The 17,303-nt window shown below is 33.3% G+C and overlaps 1 protein-coding gene across 2 annotated transcripts; it reads left to right on the top strand.

Moving 5' to 3' along the window:
• Nucleotides 1-3,987: 3,987 nt before the first annotated feature.
• On the top strand, nt 3,988-16,068 carry LOC139498594 (uncharacterized). 2 transcript variants are annotated; one of them, XM_071287054.1, is made up of 2 exons: nt 3,988-4,250; nt 14,160-16,068. In XM_071287054.1, exons 1-2 carry the CDS (start codon nt 4,193-4,195, stop codon nt 14,768-14,770), a joined length of 669 nt encoding a protein of 222 aa, XP_071143155.1. In that variant the 5' UTR covers nt 3,988-4,192; the 3' UTR covers nt 14,771-16,068. The 2 variants fall into 2 exon arrangements, with proteins under 2 accessions (XP_071143155.1, XP_071143154.1); XM_071287053.1 differs by lacking the exon at nt 3,988-4,250 and adding an exon at nt 6,276-6,436.
• The last annotated feature ends 1,235 nt before the right edge of the window (nt 16,069-17,303 follow it).

Raw genomic sequence — 17,303 nt, 5'->3', positions numbered from 1 at the left:
ACACGAGCCGTGCAGATTAAATCCTATATACCGATTTGATTGGCCAAAAACTGTTTTAACACATCAATTTACGTGAACGTTTTAAATATGTTGACGGTATTCCGCGGCAATACACAACTCATAGGCAATTTCTTGTAAAGTAATTAAAGGGGGAAATGAGCCTTTATGTAGTAATTAAGAGGTTGGTAAAGGTTTTAAATTATTACTATTTTTTTTATATTTAGGCTTCTTTCTAAGTTGTTACATTATTTGCGATCTAATTGTTGATATTTTATATCGTTTCTGTTAAATTTGTTCATAAGTTTTTATTTAATTGGTGACGCAGGATTAAGACTTTGACATATTGTGTACTTTCAAATCGGTGTAAGAAAAATCATTACTGAAAGGGTTATTGAGTAAAGATAAATCGCTTTTCTTTCCCTCAATGAGAGAAAGATGACGGAACAGAAGAAGATATTGGTACATAAATTGAGAATGTTAAATAAACAGAAACAATGTTTCTCTTTCCAATCTTTTACTCCCCAAGACCCAAATTTAAAGTCGATCCCCAAATAGTCACTTTATACGAATAAATATGCAACTAAAGTCGTAACTTATTCAAATCAGATTTCTTTTTTGGCCGCTGAGAAACTACAAAAAAGTAAAAGTCATTATAATCTGTTCTGACTTTAAAACACTGATTTAAGATTTACATTGTGCACACAAAATATAATAAAATATTTAATGTCCCCGTTTAGATAACAACAACAAAAAGGAAGGAGAAACCTTTCTTTTATCATAATGGGCCTCGTTCGCCAAGAAGTCTAAGAAGTTCTTCTACTGTAATCACTAGACAGTCAACACTGAGGTTTTGAGGGTGAACTCTGCCCGTGCGGGGGTTCTCGACTCCAATATTAATTGATTAGGATTTTCAGTTTTCCTATCAAAGGTGGGTGGTTTTCATTGGGAACTCCGGCTTCCTACATCAACAAAAACTGGCCGCCACGAAATAGCCGAAATGTTGCATTTAAAAGTGGCGTTTAGTCTCGCTACAATCGTTCATATTTTCTTAATTTTATAGAATAACACCCCTTTCAAAATCCAGGAAACGCCCCTATAGGTAAGAATACAGATTTGAACTGCATATGCAGTATATCTGATATATAGTTAATGCACACCTTAGCTGTGCATTATCCAGATTATAGCATAGTAAAAAAAAACAAAGAGATTTTACCTATGGCATGTGTTAACATTCCTTATCGCTAGAATGCTGAGGATTAACCTTCCTTACATTACCTTACCTCTGTATCTTTAACCCCTTTTGTAGAGGAACGGTCCCATAAGAGAGTATGTAGAACTTGTGATCTGTCTGCAGTTTCTATGTACAATAATGCCTGGACACCAATTATGTTGCAGTGCTCTATATATATATATATATATATGTTCCGGACCATATGAGTATTTGGACCATATGCGTATGGTCATGACCATATGGGTATATACTCATATAGTCCGACCATACGTATACGCGGGGTAAAAAACACGTTTACTTTAAATTCTTTTGAACTCTTCATAAGGTATGAAACTTCTAGTTGTCATGTCTGAAAATGGTAATTTTATCATATCAGGAAACGCCCCTAAAGGTAAAAGTACAGATTTGAACTGCATGTGCAGTATATATCTGATGTAGTTAATGCCCGCCTTAGGTGAAAATGGTAATTTTATTATATTTTCAGGATAAAAAAGATAAACTAAATAAACATTTAAAAAAATAATCATTTTCACACAGTTAATTTTACTCACTATTTGTAAGTACAATAAGAAGATGTCAAAATCAAATGCACATATTGTGAATTAAAGGAAGTTTTGTTACTTTAGGTATACCGGACCAGTGGTTGACAAGGCGTCTTGTAATTTACCTCGTTTATTGCGTCAAGTATATCACGGGCAAGGACCATAGTTTTTTTAAGTTGTCCTGTGAATATAGCGTTCTGCAGTCATCATTGAAACGTTTCTAATGCATATTTGAAAAAAAACCTATATGGTCCAAATACTATATGGTCCGGAACATATACACTAACAGGAGGGAAATCCCAACCACACTCACTTGTATTAAAAAATCTTTGTTGTATAGTTAAATTGTATCTGTGCTTATCATACGATGATTAATAGTGAAGTCACTATAAAATTCCTTTCTTTCTTTGTATATCAAATTGAGATTGGAAATGGGGAATGTGTCAAAGAGATATCAACCCGACCATAGAACAGACAACAGCAGAAGGTCACCAATATGTCTTCAATGCAGCGAGAAACTCCCGAGATTTGTGACAAAGCTATTGTTTCTTCTTTTATGGAAGTGGTTAGTTTTTTCAGTTAAAAGTCATTATCCTAATTATTATCATCCGCAAACTATCCTACAGCGGGCTATACGCGTTTAGTTAGGCGTTCTAATTTTGCTACATTAGTTGGAGAGAATTTCCCTGATGTTGCTACCGGTTTGATGTCCAGAATTATTTGCAACTTTTTATTGCCCAATAGTTTATTAAATTGAATTCCAAGACTGTTTAGTACAACAACTGTTTCTACAAGTATCTTGTTCCTTACATTTCGGAGTTGGACGAGGTTTAATATGACTCGAAGTGGGTCACAGTTTCATCATCCTTTGAGCATAGTAGACATTTCGGATTGGTTTCGTCCGCAAACAATTTTTTGGGATCGTATAATGGTATCATGTCGTCTGCGTCGTCGTCGTCCGAAGACACATTTGGATTCCGGACAATAACTATAGTTTACGTACATAGATCTCTTTGAAATGTAATAGGAAGGTTCAATACCACAAAAGGAAGGTTGGGATTGATTTTGGGGATGCTGGTCCTAGCCGTTTAGAAATTAGGGGCCCAAAACAAGCTTTTTTTCTGCTAACAGGTTTATTACTTGTGTATAAGTATTTCAATTGCTCTGAAATTGTACCACAATGTTAAATACCACAAGCAGAAGGGTTTGATTCATTTAGGGTGTCAACAGTTTAGGGATTAGGGGCCAAAAAGTGGCCAAATACAAGCATTTCTGTAGTTTCTGGACAATTACATTGTACCACAAAGTTCCATTTCACATAAGGAAGGCTGGAATTGAGTTTGGTGGTTAATGCCCCATTCATGCTAGAATTAGTGGTCAAAAAGGGCCAATAAAAGCATTTTTCTAGTTTCATGAAATATAAATTGAGTTAATTATACATGTAGTCATATGACAAGGTATATATTTTTGATAGACAAAATATATGAAAAGGGTGGGGTACTTGATGCCCTACCAAAATAAGTTTGAAGTGGTCCCCCGAGACATTTACAGTAGAAAGAATAGGGGGAAGTTAACATGTTAACAACAAATGCAAAAATGCAGATAACAGTTTAGAAAGTGGTTTGAAAACAGGTAACAGTTTTAATTTATCTCAGATAACAGTTATAAACAACACCGGCCTTGAAAAAAGGCCAAAACAGTGGTTAACATAAAAAGGTATTGCCCCCTTCAGAATAGAATGGTAAGCACTTTCAATTAATATAAGATGCTGCATGCATTATTCAATGTTATACATTATATGCATTGATAGTGCAGCATATTGTATATATATAGAAGCCAACAAGTTCGCTCGCACATGAAAAAAAAAGATAATGACCAAAAAAAAATCACTCAAATTATTTTTCTTTTTGTTAATTACAGGGGGGTCAGTTATTTTTCCCATCTGAATAAAATCCTTTGCGATAGACATAATAAAGTATGTATTAAGTGTTATTTGCATGTGAAATTACTCGATAACTATACTACAGTAAATATGTATGCTTCTGATATCTTTATCTTTTGTATATCAGATCCTCAGATCAGATCATATGATCAATAATCACCATTGTAGAGAAAATGTCAATTTTAGACAAAAATCTGGAAAGAAGATAAGTTATTGTTAAAAAAAAAACGTATGTGTGTATAATGAAAATCGAAAACGAGGTCCGTAAAATCTGTAAATAATGAAAACAAAATCACGTGGAAGGGTAAAATTTAATATTGTCATCGTCTAATTCGTCGTAGCTAGTGTGTAATCAATGATTAATCAGAACTGCCATTTGACAGAAGTCAAAACAATCGTTGCACGAAAATGATCGTCGTTCAGCTTTAATTGCTGCAGTTGTTCGACATCGAACTGGAAATTATAGTATCATCAAAAATGATGGGGAAATTGTTTTCTTGTTTTCATCGACAGAAAGACCGCCAGGAGGCTTACAGTACGTACACATTTTAGTATAATTTTTCAACTTCATTCATGATCATTGAGTTATCTGCATAGCGAAATGTGAGTCCCAGTGTTTGAATACACACTGATTATATTTGTCAGTATATTTCCCGCATTACGCTTTTTCGTGTGTAGAAATCTTGCAAATTAAGTCATCGATGGAATCATTTGAGTTGGTACAGATTTTTGTCTCGCGCTGAGTCATTGGTTATAAGCTCATATGTCTTCCACTGGGTTAGCGGGTACTTGATTTCTTACGTTAAATGGTCTTACATCAGGATATAATAAAATTTGACATTCAGGTGCTTTAAAATTCAAGCAGGTTACAAGTAAAGTAATGTGTAACGCTTCCAACCTATGGTGCACACATTTTCCATATCTATAATAGTATGTGGAAGGTTGAATAAAATTGCATTGTCAATGAAAGGAAAGGTCGATTAACTTAGTTACAATCAGATAATACCCCCGTGTATTGAAGTGTATTGAAGTGAATCGTTACAACCAGAGACATACATTATGTCTGCATTAGCATACAGCTGGGTTTTCTTTAAAAATAAATATGAACTTTTAGACCATATTTACTTCATTTTAGTTTTATTTACAGTAAACCCAATTAATGTCTTAATTCATTTTAATGATTTTCTCTCGCTGCTTTATATTGTTTGTTAAGCCGTGCATTTCAGAATATTATGAACATTATTTGTATAATATCGTATCTACATAATAAGTAGATGTACGAAGTTTGTTTTTGACTTAATTGTTGTTATCATGGTTATGTATACATTATTGTGTTGTTATATTAAACCACTGTCCAAGCTAGGTTATATTAGTGGGAGGGTTTGAGCACGGTTACTTGTATATAATCAACCCCATTCTGTATGTGCCTGTCCCATACAAGTCAGGAGCCTGTAATTCAGTGGTAGTCGTGTTCTTCTTCTTCTTCTTCTTCTTCTTCTTCTTCTTCTTCTTAGAGCCTGTAATTCAGTGGTAGTCGTGTTCTTCTTCTTCTTCTTCTTCTTCTTCTTCTTCTTCTTCTTCTTCTTCTTAGAGCCTGTAATTCAGTGGTAGTCGTGTTCTTCTTCTTCTTCTTCTTCTTCTTCTTCTTCTTCTTCTTCTTCTTTTTCTTTTTCTTCTTCTTCTATTCAAATTCAAATTTAATTTGGTATACTATGCATATCTTTAATGATTTCGTCACGAAAAAAAACATTAATATAAAAGGCAGAGCCCTACAAACTAAATATATATGTCTCTGATAAAGGCTCTCTCAGAGTTGGACATGTTCTTATCTTTCTCTTTGTTAGTGAAGATAATGGTTATAACTACGTGGAATTCTTGTGGAAGAAGTTAACAAAAATTTACGAGACATTTTTTATAGTGTTGTTATTTAATTATTTCATTTGCATTTTAGGATCAATTCGCTAGTTCAAACAAGACCAAAATGTCTGGCGTTTTTGACGTTTAACTTTTGTAAAAAAAACAACAACTTGTGAATCATTATGAATCACAAATAAGAAGCTGAAGGAATACTGCGGATGCGGGAGTTTCTCGCTACATTAAAGAGGACCCATTGAAGACCCATTGCCTGGTGGTCTTCGGCTGTTGTCTGTCTGCTCTATGGTCGTTGTCGCTTTGACACATTCCCCATTTCCTTTCTCAATTTTATTGCAGTCATCAACTTTTTTAATATTATTTATAAACTTGCATTTCACAGTTCTACATACGGGAATTAATATCTATATAATCATTATATAATTTTTGTTTTCGAATATATAATAACATTAAAAATACTGGTGATGAAAATATTGTGTCGATCTCTTTTTATTGGTCAAACGTTTTCGCTATGCCCTATATAATACTTGCCAAACAGTTTTTGGCATTTTTATAAATGTTACAATTTTGTTCGAATTAAAATGGGTTCATTAGTATGTTTTTCGGGCTTATGCACTGGATCATGCGTATTCCTCTGTGCCCTCCATTATGTTTATCTCGTAGTAATGAAAGCGACAGATGACAATATTTATTACATATAAATATGACAAGCGACAAGGTCGTTTTAATCAGTTGTGTTCAAGTCAGCCTGTTACTCAGACTGCTTCAAACGTTTAATGTCGGCTCTAAAGATGAAGCTGTCCTCTATGTTTAGATGTTTACAGGAACAGGATAATGACTTTTCATACAGTAGGTTTTTTAATACCATCGTCAGAATTATAAAGGGGCATTGTGGGTGGGACATGGGGATGACCGTGATTTTCGGGTACTTACACTTAGATTAGCAGTAATTGCATCGATTTATTTGAAAACTTATGAAAAATAATCAAAATAAATTCGCCTTCATTTTACATGGTGAAATTTTTAGAAGATGACTTAACATATTAAGCTACTTTTTTTCCAAAATGGGTCACAGTATTCCGACTTTCTTATCATGTTATCCTTCGCAAAACCTTGAGTGCATGGTTATGGAAACATGTGTGTCATGATAAGTGTAGAGCATTTTTTTCAAGGTTTATAATAGTATATACAGATTTTTTACAGGATATTTGATTTTATTGATCAATCATTGTAGAGAATAACATATTCATAAATTTTCGTGTTTCGTTTGTTGTTTTTTGTTTGTTTTTCTTTTTTACACTATTCATTGTTATTCATGCCACAAAAATTAAAAGGTACTTGCGTACTTGACTAAGTGTGTATGTTAAAGATTTCTTATTTAACTTCAAATTATAATTCAAGTATAGCCCTATCCAGACTTTGATCCAGATGTTGTTATGATAATAATAACTTACAAGTTCAATGTCAACTGATAATGAAATCGGATGAATCACGGTTTTTTCAATGTTTTCATGTTAGAATAAGTTCTTTGAAAACTTGTGTTAGGAAATATGATTTTGCAATGACTCCAACACAAGCATTAACATATAGTTCATATGTAGTAGATATTACACAAGAGCGTTATCCCTAATTGGTGCATAAGATATTGTCCATGCAAAATGATATAGTATTATACAATGTAGGGAGGGGTCTTGAAGTGATTTGGTCATATATTATTGAAAAGCATCATAATTATCGAGTATCCAATTTTGTTTTTAAACAACTATGCATATTAACCGAATTATAATTTAAAAAACAAGTTTGTGCATCCCCAATCACCACTTTCAGTTTAAAATTTGATATTAATTTGAGTGGATCGATGAGATATTGAGATGTTTAACAAATAGTTTGATATACTTCTCTGGTCTACAAACTGGATGTTCTGTTCAGTGTATTCCGGGCTTAAATATCGATTAGACAATCTTGGAATATTTTATGACACATGGAATTATGAACTTGTTGTTTTCATTTTTTTCCCGGTTAGTTGAAAGTTGTATTCGACGGAAGATCTCAACTTTGGTCAACAAAACCGATACCAGACAATAACTTATTTACCTTAATCATGTTAATAAAATCATATTCGTAACAAGGAAAGAAAGATTACAAACGATATTTATTCTCATATAACAGTGATAACAGAGAAAGGCGAAGAGAGACATAGAGTTCTGGAAAAGGCCGGGATCAATTTGCACCAATTACAGTTTAAAAAAATATCAATTGCACCAATTAATCAAAATCAAAATGTAATCATTCTTGTAAAATTTACGGGGATTTCATCCCATACAGAAGGAGGGGGAAAACGAATTATTCTTTATGTATGTTGACAACACGATAGGTTAATTACAGAGCATGTAACATGTATGAGAAAATATTAAACATGTAACATATGACTGTAATTAACCTATCGTATATTAAACATGTATGTAACATGACTGACATATAGGTGTCATACCACCAATTAAAAGTCCCTATCTGTTCAACCAAATTTTGCAATTTTAACAGCTTTCTAAATATTTTACCTTAAGTTTAACTTCATAGAAACCAGATATATTCGGAATCATACATGTATCAGCTTTCTACATGCCAATTTTCAACAGATGTTTAAAATCATATACAAAAGAAAAGGTCTTCCGAATAGAGGTATCACTAAAATAACCCCTGGTTTTCTGGAAATCTTAAATTAGTACTATATGGAGTGCATTAATCCTCATTTTTGAATGCAAACTCATAAACAAGTAAATTTTAGCTCAAATTGGTCTTAATATATTACTCTTTTACCAAAAGTTTCATTTTTGCCAATTTGTTGGTTAGTTTAAGTAAACAATGGCATCAAATGCACTATTTTTTGTCCGAGTATAGGCCTACTTTCACGTTCAAAATTGGAGGGAGTAATTGGTGGTGTGACACCCATAACCTTTCATATTATCAACATCCGTAGAGAACAACGTAACGCGCTATGTGGGATAAAATCCCATCATGGCAAACTGTAGAAGAACAAATATAACGGAGCTGAAGCAATCATTACATCAAACAATTTTATGCTTCTCAGTCGTCAATGTTTGTGTTTTAAATATTCACACAAAGGTTAATGTCATAACAGGTTGTATACATAATTTCTGAAGTGATGGATCAGAAGGTGCGTCAAGTCCACCCGACTCAGAAAAAGAGACTTTGTTCTAAAAATTACCACAAACTAGAGAGTGAACAATAAAAAAATGTGTTTCTGTTCTAATGTTTAAGCATGTTAAGTACTAGCCTGTGGTTTAATGTTGAAGAGAGACATCCTATAGTTTTTACTGTATATATATATATATCTATCATAGGACTTTTTACTTCAGCATATTTTTGATATTTGAAAGATTTTACCAGTTTGTAAAGTGCCGGTCCTGAAACCGGATAATGGAGGAACAAAATCACCTTATTTTAAGTTGCGCAAAAGTAGAAATTATTTTTGGCGCAAATGATTTCATATTAAGCGCAAATAAATATCGGCCATGAAAATTTTATAAAGAGGAATTGGTGTTATGCTTTTGCGCCAATTGGCATTTAATTTGCCCCAAAATAATCTTTCATTTGCGCCAATAATATAAGAAATAGTTTGTTCAAGTTCAAATCAGACTTTATAGTAAGTTAACTGTGAGACCTTTTTATGATTGCATATTCCCCTGAAATCATTATATTATACTGAAGATATAGAAATTTCTGCTTGCATCAATCAATTTATTTTTAATTGCGGAAAATTTCGGAATTACAGTTATTTCGATTTCAATTGATACTATTTATAAACATGTGCAAATGCTGCTATAAAAATTTAGAATTAGAGGAGGGGGCATTACTTTTAACACTTGTCCGTCTGTCGGTCCATCGTACCGTCCAAAATTGGTTTCTGTTCTCTAACTTTAGTTTGCCTCAAACAAATGTCAGAAGACTTATACACAATGCTGATTACCAAAACAAATCACAGATCTAGTTTACATTTTGGTGGCGTCACTTTTAAAGTTTTTTAGTAATATAACTTTATAACATCATATGCAAGCGGGCGCATCATCTGTGTCCCATGGACACATTTCCCCATTTATTTACCATTGTTTGTCTTTTGGACGTTTTTCGTTTTTTTCACATGACATTTGTCAGTATGTTTTCGGCTTATAAGTTTCAATTTCCCGTTGCGCAGTAAAAATGAAAATGCTACTCGAAATGGACAAAATGTATGGCAAAAAAATATGATCATGAAATGGCACAACTTTGGCAGCGTATCGCCGCGTTGCGGTATGTAGAGTTCAGCGTATATTTTCGGGGTGGGGGGGGGGGGGGGGGGGGTACAAATAGACCAAGAGTACCAGCATGTTAGCGTATAGCTATCGGAATCTGTAGTTTTATGTTCAAAAGATGACATGAAGGAATTATTTCGATTCTAATACAACAACAAATGGAAGTTTTTAACGACCTTGACTGGTTATATTAGCGAGGTGTAAAATGTGGTCAAATATAATGCCTACCCATGTTAAAATGAGCATAGAACATGACATGAAGGAATTATTTCGATTCTAATACAACAACAAATGGAAGTTTTTAACGACCTTGACTGGCTATACAGCCCTTGCACGGTCGGTCGATTCTAATAGGACAAATACAGTATTTTTATAGGTCGAAGCGTACGAAAATACCGTAAAAATGTTTGGCTTTTCCCATTTCCTCCCCGAGGAGTCTGTGCATTACATATCATATTTGATAAGTTTGAACATTACAAGCAGGGTAAATATATGTTGTTTTATAAAAAAATATATAATAAAAGTTTATGTTAGCTGCTTAAATGTATATATTTTAAAGGATAACGATGGAAATAACATCGAAAAAAGAAATCCCGGATCCCGAAAGGGTCAATCCCGAAATCCCGAGCTTAAAAACACTTGATCCCGACGTCCCGAAAAAGGTCCTGCCCCCCCCCCCTCATTAATCAGTATTGGCAAAAATAGGTGCATTTACCACAATGGAAGATAAATGTGATAAAAGAATATACATTCAAACAAGAAGAGGTGCACCAACAGAAAATAGAAACCACATTCTTTCTCTTAATTTCATCGGATCTCAAAATTTAAACTCTTACCAGAATTTTTACTCTATCTAACAGTATAACTCAAGAAGTTTCTAAGTGTAACTCGAGCTTAAACTAGAAATCTTACTGGAAAAAATATTCGAAATGAAAATAAAACTTGAACTTTCACTCAAAATTTAACTGGAACTCGAACTTAATTTGTGTCGATTATGGAGCGTTGTGTAATAACAGAAATGTTAGCCAATTTTAAATTTCTTCCGAAAACGGTGTCATTGAGGGTTGGTTTTTTTAAAGTGCCGAGTTTCTGGCTTTTTAAACACGGCATTTCGGGTTTTATCTTCTCGGTGCAATGGACAAGTTAGTGAATTTATTCTGTTTGTAGTCTAAATGGAACGTGTTACTTTTCAGTCCAGATACCCTCAATCTTCCGAAGTAGAAGATTCTAAATCTGCCAGCCGTAAATTAATTCTTTAATACGGCATGAGGCACACATTAGTTTTTCCTATACAACAAATGCAATTAAAAAATTTGGATGACTCCAACTTTGAAAATTACTTTTTAATAAACTGTTACTGTATGTTTAATAATGGATAATCAAAATACTTTAAAAAAATATTATTATATAAAAAAAATAAAATATTTATAATTTTTTAGAAAAAAGGTTTAACCCAATAGTTCCAAGCATTGCAAGAAATGCTGCTATGCTAGCATCGTCGTTCTATAACGTTAAAGAAAAGTTATAATTCCCGCCAAACATTGATAATAAGATTATTTCCACTGTAGCGGATTTAAAACATCGGTGACCCCCCTTTTTTATTTATGCTTTTAAAATCTCCCCTTAAGCTGCAACTAATGCAGAAGTTTGAAGTAAAAAACATTAGTAGATTTTTTTTTATTTCAAGAAAAATCTATAATAAACGGCAATTAAAAATGGCGGGAAATGTAAAAAGGCTTTAAAAAATAAGGAAACTGAGAAAAATAAATGTGTATAAGATAAAAGTTACAATTAACTGTTTAAGTTAAACCAGTTAAACATCGTTTTTCAATAATTTTGCCTTCTTTTAGCATTTTTGAGCGCTATTTCTATATTACGGTATAACGCAATTCTTTACTTTTTGATGACGTCATATCTCGAAAACAACATCGGTGACCCCAATTTTTTTCCGCCTAAAATATTGAAATAAATATGATCTGTCTACATGCAAAATTTTAATGAATTATTATTAGTAGTCTAAATAGTGTGATTTCTAGCCCTGACGTTGCGTAATCCTTTCGGCGACGTCATGATTTTTCTATCTTTTCCCGTCAACAACACCCTGTCAACGGATGATATATATGAAAGAGGTAACCGCCCATGAAAATTATATATCAAAAGAAAGGAAAATAATACCTTAAAAACATTTGATATTTATAGAAAAATCGTAGGATTGGTTTAAACTGCAGGATAAATAAAGCTTGAAATTTCTTATTTTTGGGTTATGTCTATATATGTACTTTATGTTGTTTCATTACCATTTTCAAATGCCTGGAACTCGGAAATTAGATCGGTGACCAACTTAAATTTTTCGATTTTTTATTATCTTTTAATAAGTTCTACGTGCATACAATTTCTTTTAACTTGAAATCGCAGGACAAGCCATTTACGTACCTGTTACCTTAAGCACCCCGTATAACCCCGATACAAATGAATCCAGACGTTGACGCGTTCGAAGCGATAATCAGGACAACATTCGGTATGACAACAATGTGCATGTTAGTTTATTTATTCAATTTAATTTTTACAGTTAATGTAAGTTTTAGATATTGCATAGAACGTTTGATAAAACTGCTAGATGCAAAACGCACAGTTAAAGGTAAAGTGTCTAAGTGATCATGAAACTTATAAGTAAGCACTATTAATATGTATCTCATAACCAAACTCAATGATTGCTTTATGTATATTATTGTATAATGTACAATCAACATGCGACACTTTATGGAAATTAATTTTATTTAATTATTATTTATTAGTAATATATTATAATTAATAATTATATAATTGAACAAATAAATTTGCACATATATAATTTAACTACTTTATGGGGAAATGCATTTGGGTTGATAGTATAATAAGTAGGGTTAGTGCAGCAAATGATAAATAAAATACTGACACTTCCTGGTTAGGAAATTAATGATTATTGTAACACACGTAATATACCTTATGATTAATAAAATTTATTAACCAACTAAGTACATTAAAGCCAAAAATGACTGTTTATTGAAAATTGCATATTTTCTGTAATGGCCCTGTTTTTCTGTAATGGCCCGGTATTAAGCCCAGTTAGGGTTTTTAATAAAGTTAATAAAATTAAGTTGTAAAGAGTATAATACCTGTTCGTATTTTATTTTATTTAGTAACCAACAACCAACATTAAAGAACCATATAAAGGGATCACTGTTCATCCTGTTTTTCAACACATAACTTTTTTCAACTTAATATCTTGGATATTTGGTATATTTAATTTTCAAACTAAACTGTCATCAAAAGAGCAACACATACACTTTTGTTCAGTTGGTTAATAAATGTATTAAGAAATGCGTGTTTTTATAATGGCCCTGTTATACGTCCAAGGTGGTCGAGAAAGTCTGTAATGGCCCGAGGCAACGCCGAGGGCCATTACAAACATCCTAGGCCATTATTACTGACCGAGGACAGTATAACAGGGCCATTATAAAAACACCCATTCATTAATACTATAGTAAACGATTTCTTTTGACCTATATTATCCTTAATGTTTTTCTTTGCTGTTTGGTAGTTTGTCAAATTATAGCTGTCAAAACAACTTTTATTATGCAAATTAACTCGTCAACCACGTCTCTAATTAAACAATATTTTCTTTTATGCAAACATTTTTTTAAAAACGGTCTCAATTCAAGTTTAGTTTTAACGTGATAAAAAAATTAACGAAACGAGTGTGCCTCAATATATAGAAATAAAAAAACTCCCCTATTAACACTTTCAAAGACAGTTTATTATCAGGTATCTATCAGCAATGTCTATCACGAGTTAGAAAAAATCAATGCCGATCAATTATTTTTTAAAGAGTTATGTCCCTTGGAAATAAATTGATTATATTGAACAGTGCACCATTAGCGCTCTCATGTTTTTAATTCTTGTCAGAATTTTATGGAACTTATACCAAAAGGATTATATCTGTAGATATTTTGAAAATAAGTGCTGATCAAATATTATTAACGAGTTATGCCCCTTGAGAATTATGAATTATATCGGAAATTACATTGACTTTGTTTTAGTTGTTTAGTAAACCATTCATTTCCTTACACATTAATGACAATTTTAATGATTGTTTTGTTATTGCCCTTCCGTCTTGTCAGAGTACAAGAAACATTTAAGACGCAAGGGTGGAGGGATAGGAACTCTGCTGTTTCTTTTTATTTCTTTGTCCACCGCTAATATTTTATCATTTCCTGTTTTAGAACGCCGTCGTAGACGATCGAGTTTAGGACTGTTGCTACGAGGGGACCGTAATCGGTGTCTACAAGATATGCTACCTATGGCAACTCAACTTCCAGACGGTCGACAAGCGTACATCGACTATATGACACATGACCAAATGACAGAAACATACAATCTTATACAGACATGCGCACAAGAAGGACAAGGGTTCGCAGTTGATGAATATCCTACAGAAGATGAGTTCAGAGAAGACATAAAAGGAGGGGATAGTTTTGCTATAATATGTGACACAACCGGTGAAATGATAGCAGGTTTTATCTTAGCCATTAGCAAATTTTATCGTGGATCGGCAGGAGCTGTAGACCCATTTCTTGTGGTCCGCAGTTCTGAACGGAAAAGGGGAATTGGTGAATTTATCATGAACAGAGTTATTGAGTTTTCCAAGTATTTAAACTATCAAGGAATTTATGTGGACACGTTTAGTAACAATGCTGCCTTAATTCGTATTTTGGACAAAGTTGGAGGATTCACCAAAGTTGGATATCTTCCATTAGGAGGATTAATGAAAAATGGTTATGCTGTGTCTTCCATAGTTTACTACAAAGAAATCTCTAATAGTAAAGTTAGCTGATAACAAAACAACACACAGTATTGACAGTGGCAACGATATATTGAAAGAAAAAATCTAAGAAGAACTTGACTTTAGAAATTATTATAGTGCCTTACAGTTTATTCTTTGATCGTAAAGTTTCCTGTCACCACAAATCATTTTTATCCCCACCCCCATAAGATTATCGTTTCAATATGTACTACCATAAATCACTTCACGGTGCAGAAAATTGATTAGATATTTTGATATCATTTGACAAATGGTTGATCAGGGTTATAATGTTTGTAATTGGTTATAACGTTGTCTTGAGTAAATGTTTTGAACCCTTTTCTTCTGAAGACTGTTCAAAGCAAATGGGACCAAATTTCAAAATATAAAAGTTATGCCGCCTGGAAATGGAGAATATGTCAAAGAGACAACAACCCGACCAAGTAGCAGATAACAGCCGAAGGCCAGCAATGTGTCTTCAACGCAGCGAGAAAATTCTGCACACAGAGGTTAGCATCAGCTGCTCCCTTAATAAAGATGTGTACTATTATAGTTCAGTGAAAATTGACGTCATGTATAGAAGAAGAAGAAAAAAACACACAGCATGTACGCACAGTAAATATCATAACAAGTAACAAAAGAAACTATACAAAATGACAATGGTACATACATTAACAATGGACTATACTTATATGTATAGCTAACAGTTACTGACATGCCAGCTCCGGACCTTGATTAAACTAATTGAAAGCCTTTATGTCTTCTCCGTGTGAAGATCAAGCACAATCCCTCTCGTTAGGGGTTTATTACCATACCATCATACCATCATAAAATATATGAAAAGAACATAAACTGTATCGAAGTTTTCCTAGGATTTTATGTCATTCTGGTATGCTGTCTGATCACAGATATTAATAGCTGCATCGGCCAAAAATAAACCTTTTAACATAATGTTGAATCACTTAGAACCAACCAGCCAACATATCATGACTAATAAAAAAATAGAATGCAAACGACACAAAAAAATAACAACACATGTACCAAATCAACAGAGCCTATATACCAAAGAACTATGCGACTCGTTTGAGTTGTGATGAACTTGATGGCTTATAGTCAATGTCCGTTTAAAGATGATACTTACCTTTTCATATCAGCATATGAAAACGTCTTTCTAACACTATTGTCTTGAGTATAAGAAAGTGTAAAAAAAACATTGTCACATTGAGGAAATTTTGAAAATATGAAACTGTAGTATAATTTTGTTGACGACATCTGTTGCAAAATATGCAAGTCGGTATTCTATAATAAGTCAATAAACGTTTTTCTATTTACTTTTGAAGTATCTTTTTATAGAAAAGGGAGGGAGTATATTTTGCAAATGGTACTTCAACCTTGATGATTCCAAAGCACGAAGAACTTTTTTTGAAATAAACCAATTTCATATCAAATGCAAGAAAACATAGCTTGTACTAAGTACATTTTTAAAATATATTAGTTCAAGTATTATATTTATCTCGCATGGTTCAAAGGTTTTAAAGAAAATAAAGCAACATCTGAAACTTTTGAAAACTTAAGCTAGATGAAAATAAGAAGATGTGATATGATTACCAATGAAACAACTCGCCATCAGATACGATACCACACAGTAAGCTATAAACGGCATCGAAAGGAAAAATGAAAAACAATTCAAACAAAAAAACTAAACAGCCTGATTTATGTACAAAAAAGGGAAAACAAAACAATACACAGAAACAAACAACAACCACTGCATTAGATACTCATGACTTGAGACAGGAGTAAACCCTGCTTCAAGTGCCTGTCTCAAGTCATGAGTATCGGTTTACTCCTGGTTTGCCCACTTTTAATTCTAGGGGCTTTCCCTTGAAATTAAAGTAGAAGGCTCAATTAAAATTATAGGCAGCTGTAACATGCGTTCGGCGAAGCCGGACGCCCACCAAGCTGTAATCTTGGTGCCTTCCGGCAGGGGGTCTGGGGCCACTCAAAGCCCCCAGACGCTCTGGCATAAATAGAGCAAAATCCTGCATATGTTATATTTTTTTTTATTTTTATTACCTTATGCTTAAAATTCATTTACTTTTAAAGGAGTTTTATTTATATAATAATCCGGTTTGTTAGAAATCTTGATCGATTTATTTTGCATAACTGATCATAACTACGTGCATAATTTTATCGATTAGCATTTGTTGTTCAGTTAGTTGATAGTGTAAACATTGGTAACTACCGCGTTATCGGTTCTTCAAAAATAAACCAAGGAAAGTAATATACAAGCATACTTTAATATAGGGGGTGTTTATACTCATGAGTTACCTTTTTCATCTGTTTTTCTCTTTAAAGAACCCGTCTTCAACCAGTTTTGTAACGACAATAAGATTGGTTTCAGTGGCGGATGCAGGAATTTTCGAAAGGGGGGGTGCTAGCCCAGGGCAAAGGGGGGGGGGGGTGCAAACATATGTCCCGATTCAAATGCATTGATCGGCCAAAATAAAGGGGGGTGCGGACCCCCGGAACCCCCCCTCTGGATCCGCCACTGGGTTTCATTTTTTTA

This window comes from Mytilus edulis, chromosome 12 (genome assembly GCF_963676685.1).
Source record: "Mytilus edulis chromosome 12, xbMytEdul2.2, whole genome shotgun sequence".
Classification (NCBI taxonomy): Eukaryota; Metazoa; Mollusca; class Bivalvia; order Mytilida; family Mytilidae; genus Mytilus; species Mytilus edulis.
The sequence above is the reverse complement of the archived record's forward strand: the minus strand, read 5'-3'. Positions and strand labels throughout refer to the sequence as shown.

Bases quoted from the DNA above. Each gene is read 5' to 3' on its own strand.
- LOC139498594 (XM_071287053.1), top strand. From the start codon at position 6,364: ATGTCGGCTCTAAAGATGAAGCTGTCCTCTATGTTTAGATGTTTACAG. The intron at 6,437-14,159 runs GTAGGTTTTTTA...TTCCTGTTTTAG, and splicing joins GGATAATGACTTTTCATACA to AACGCCGTCGTAGACGATCG.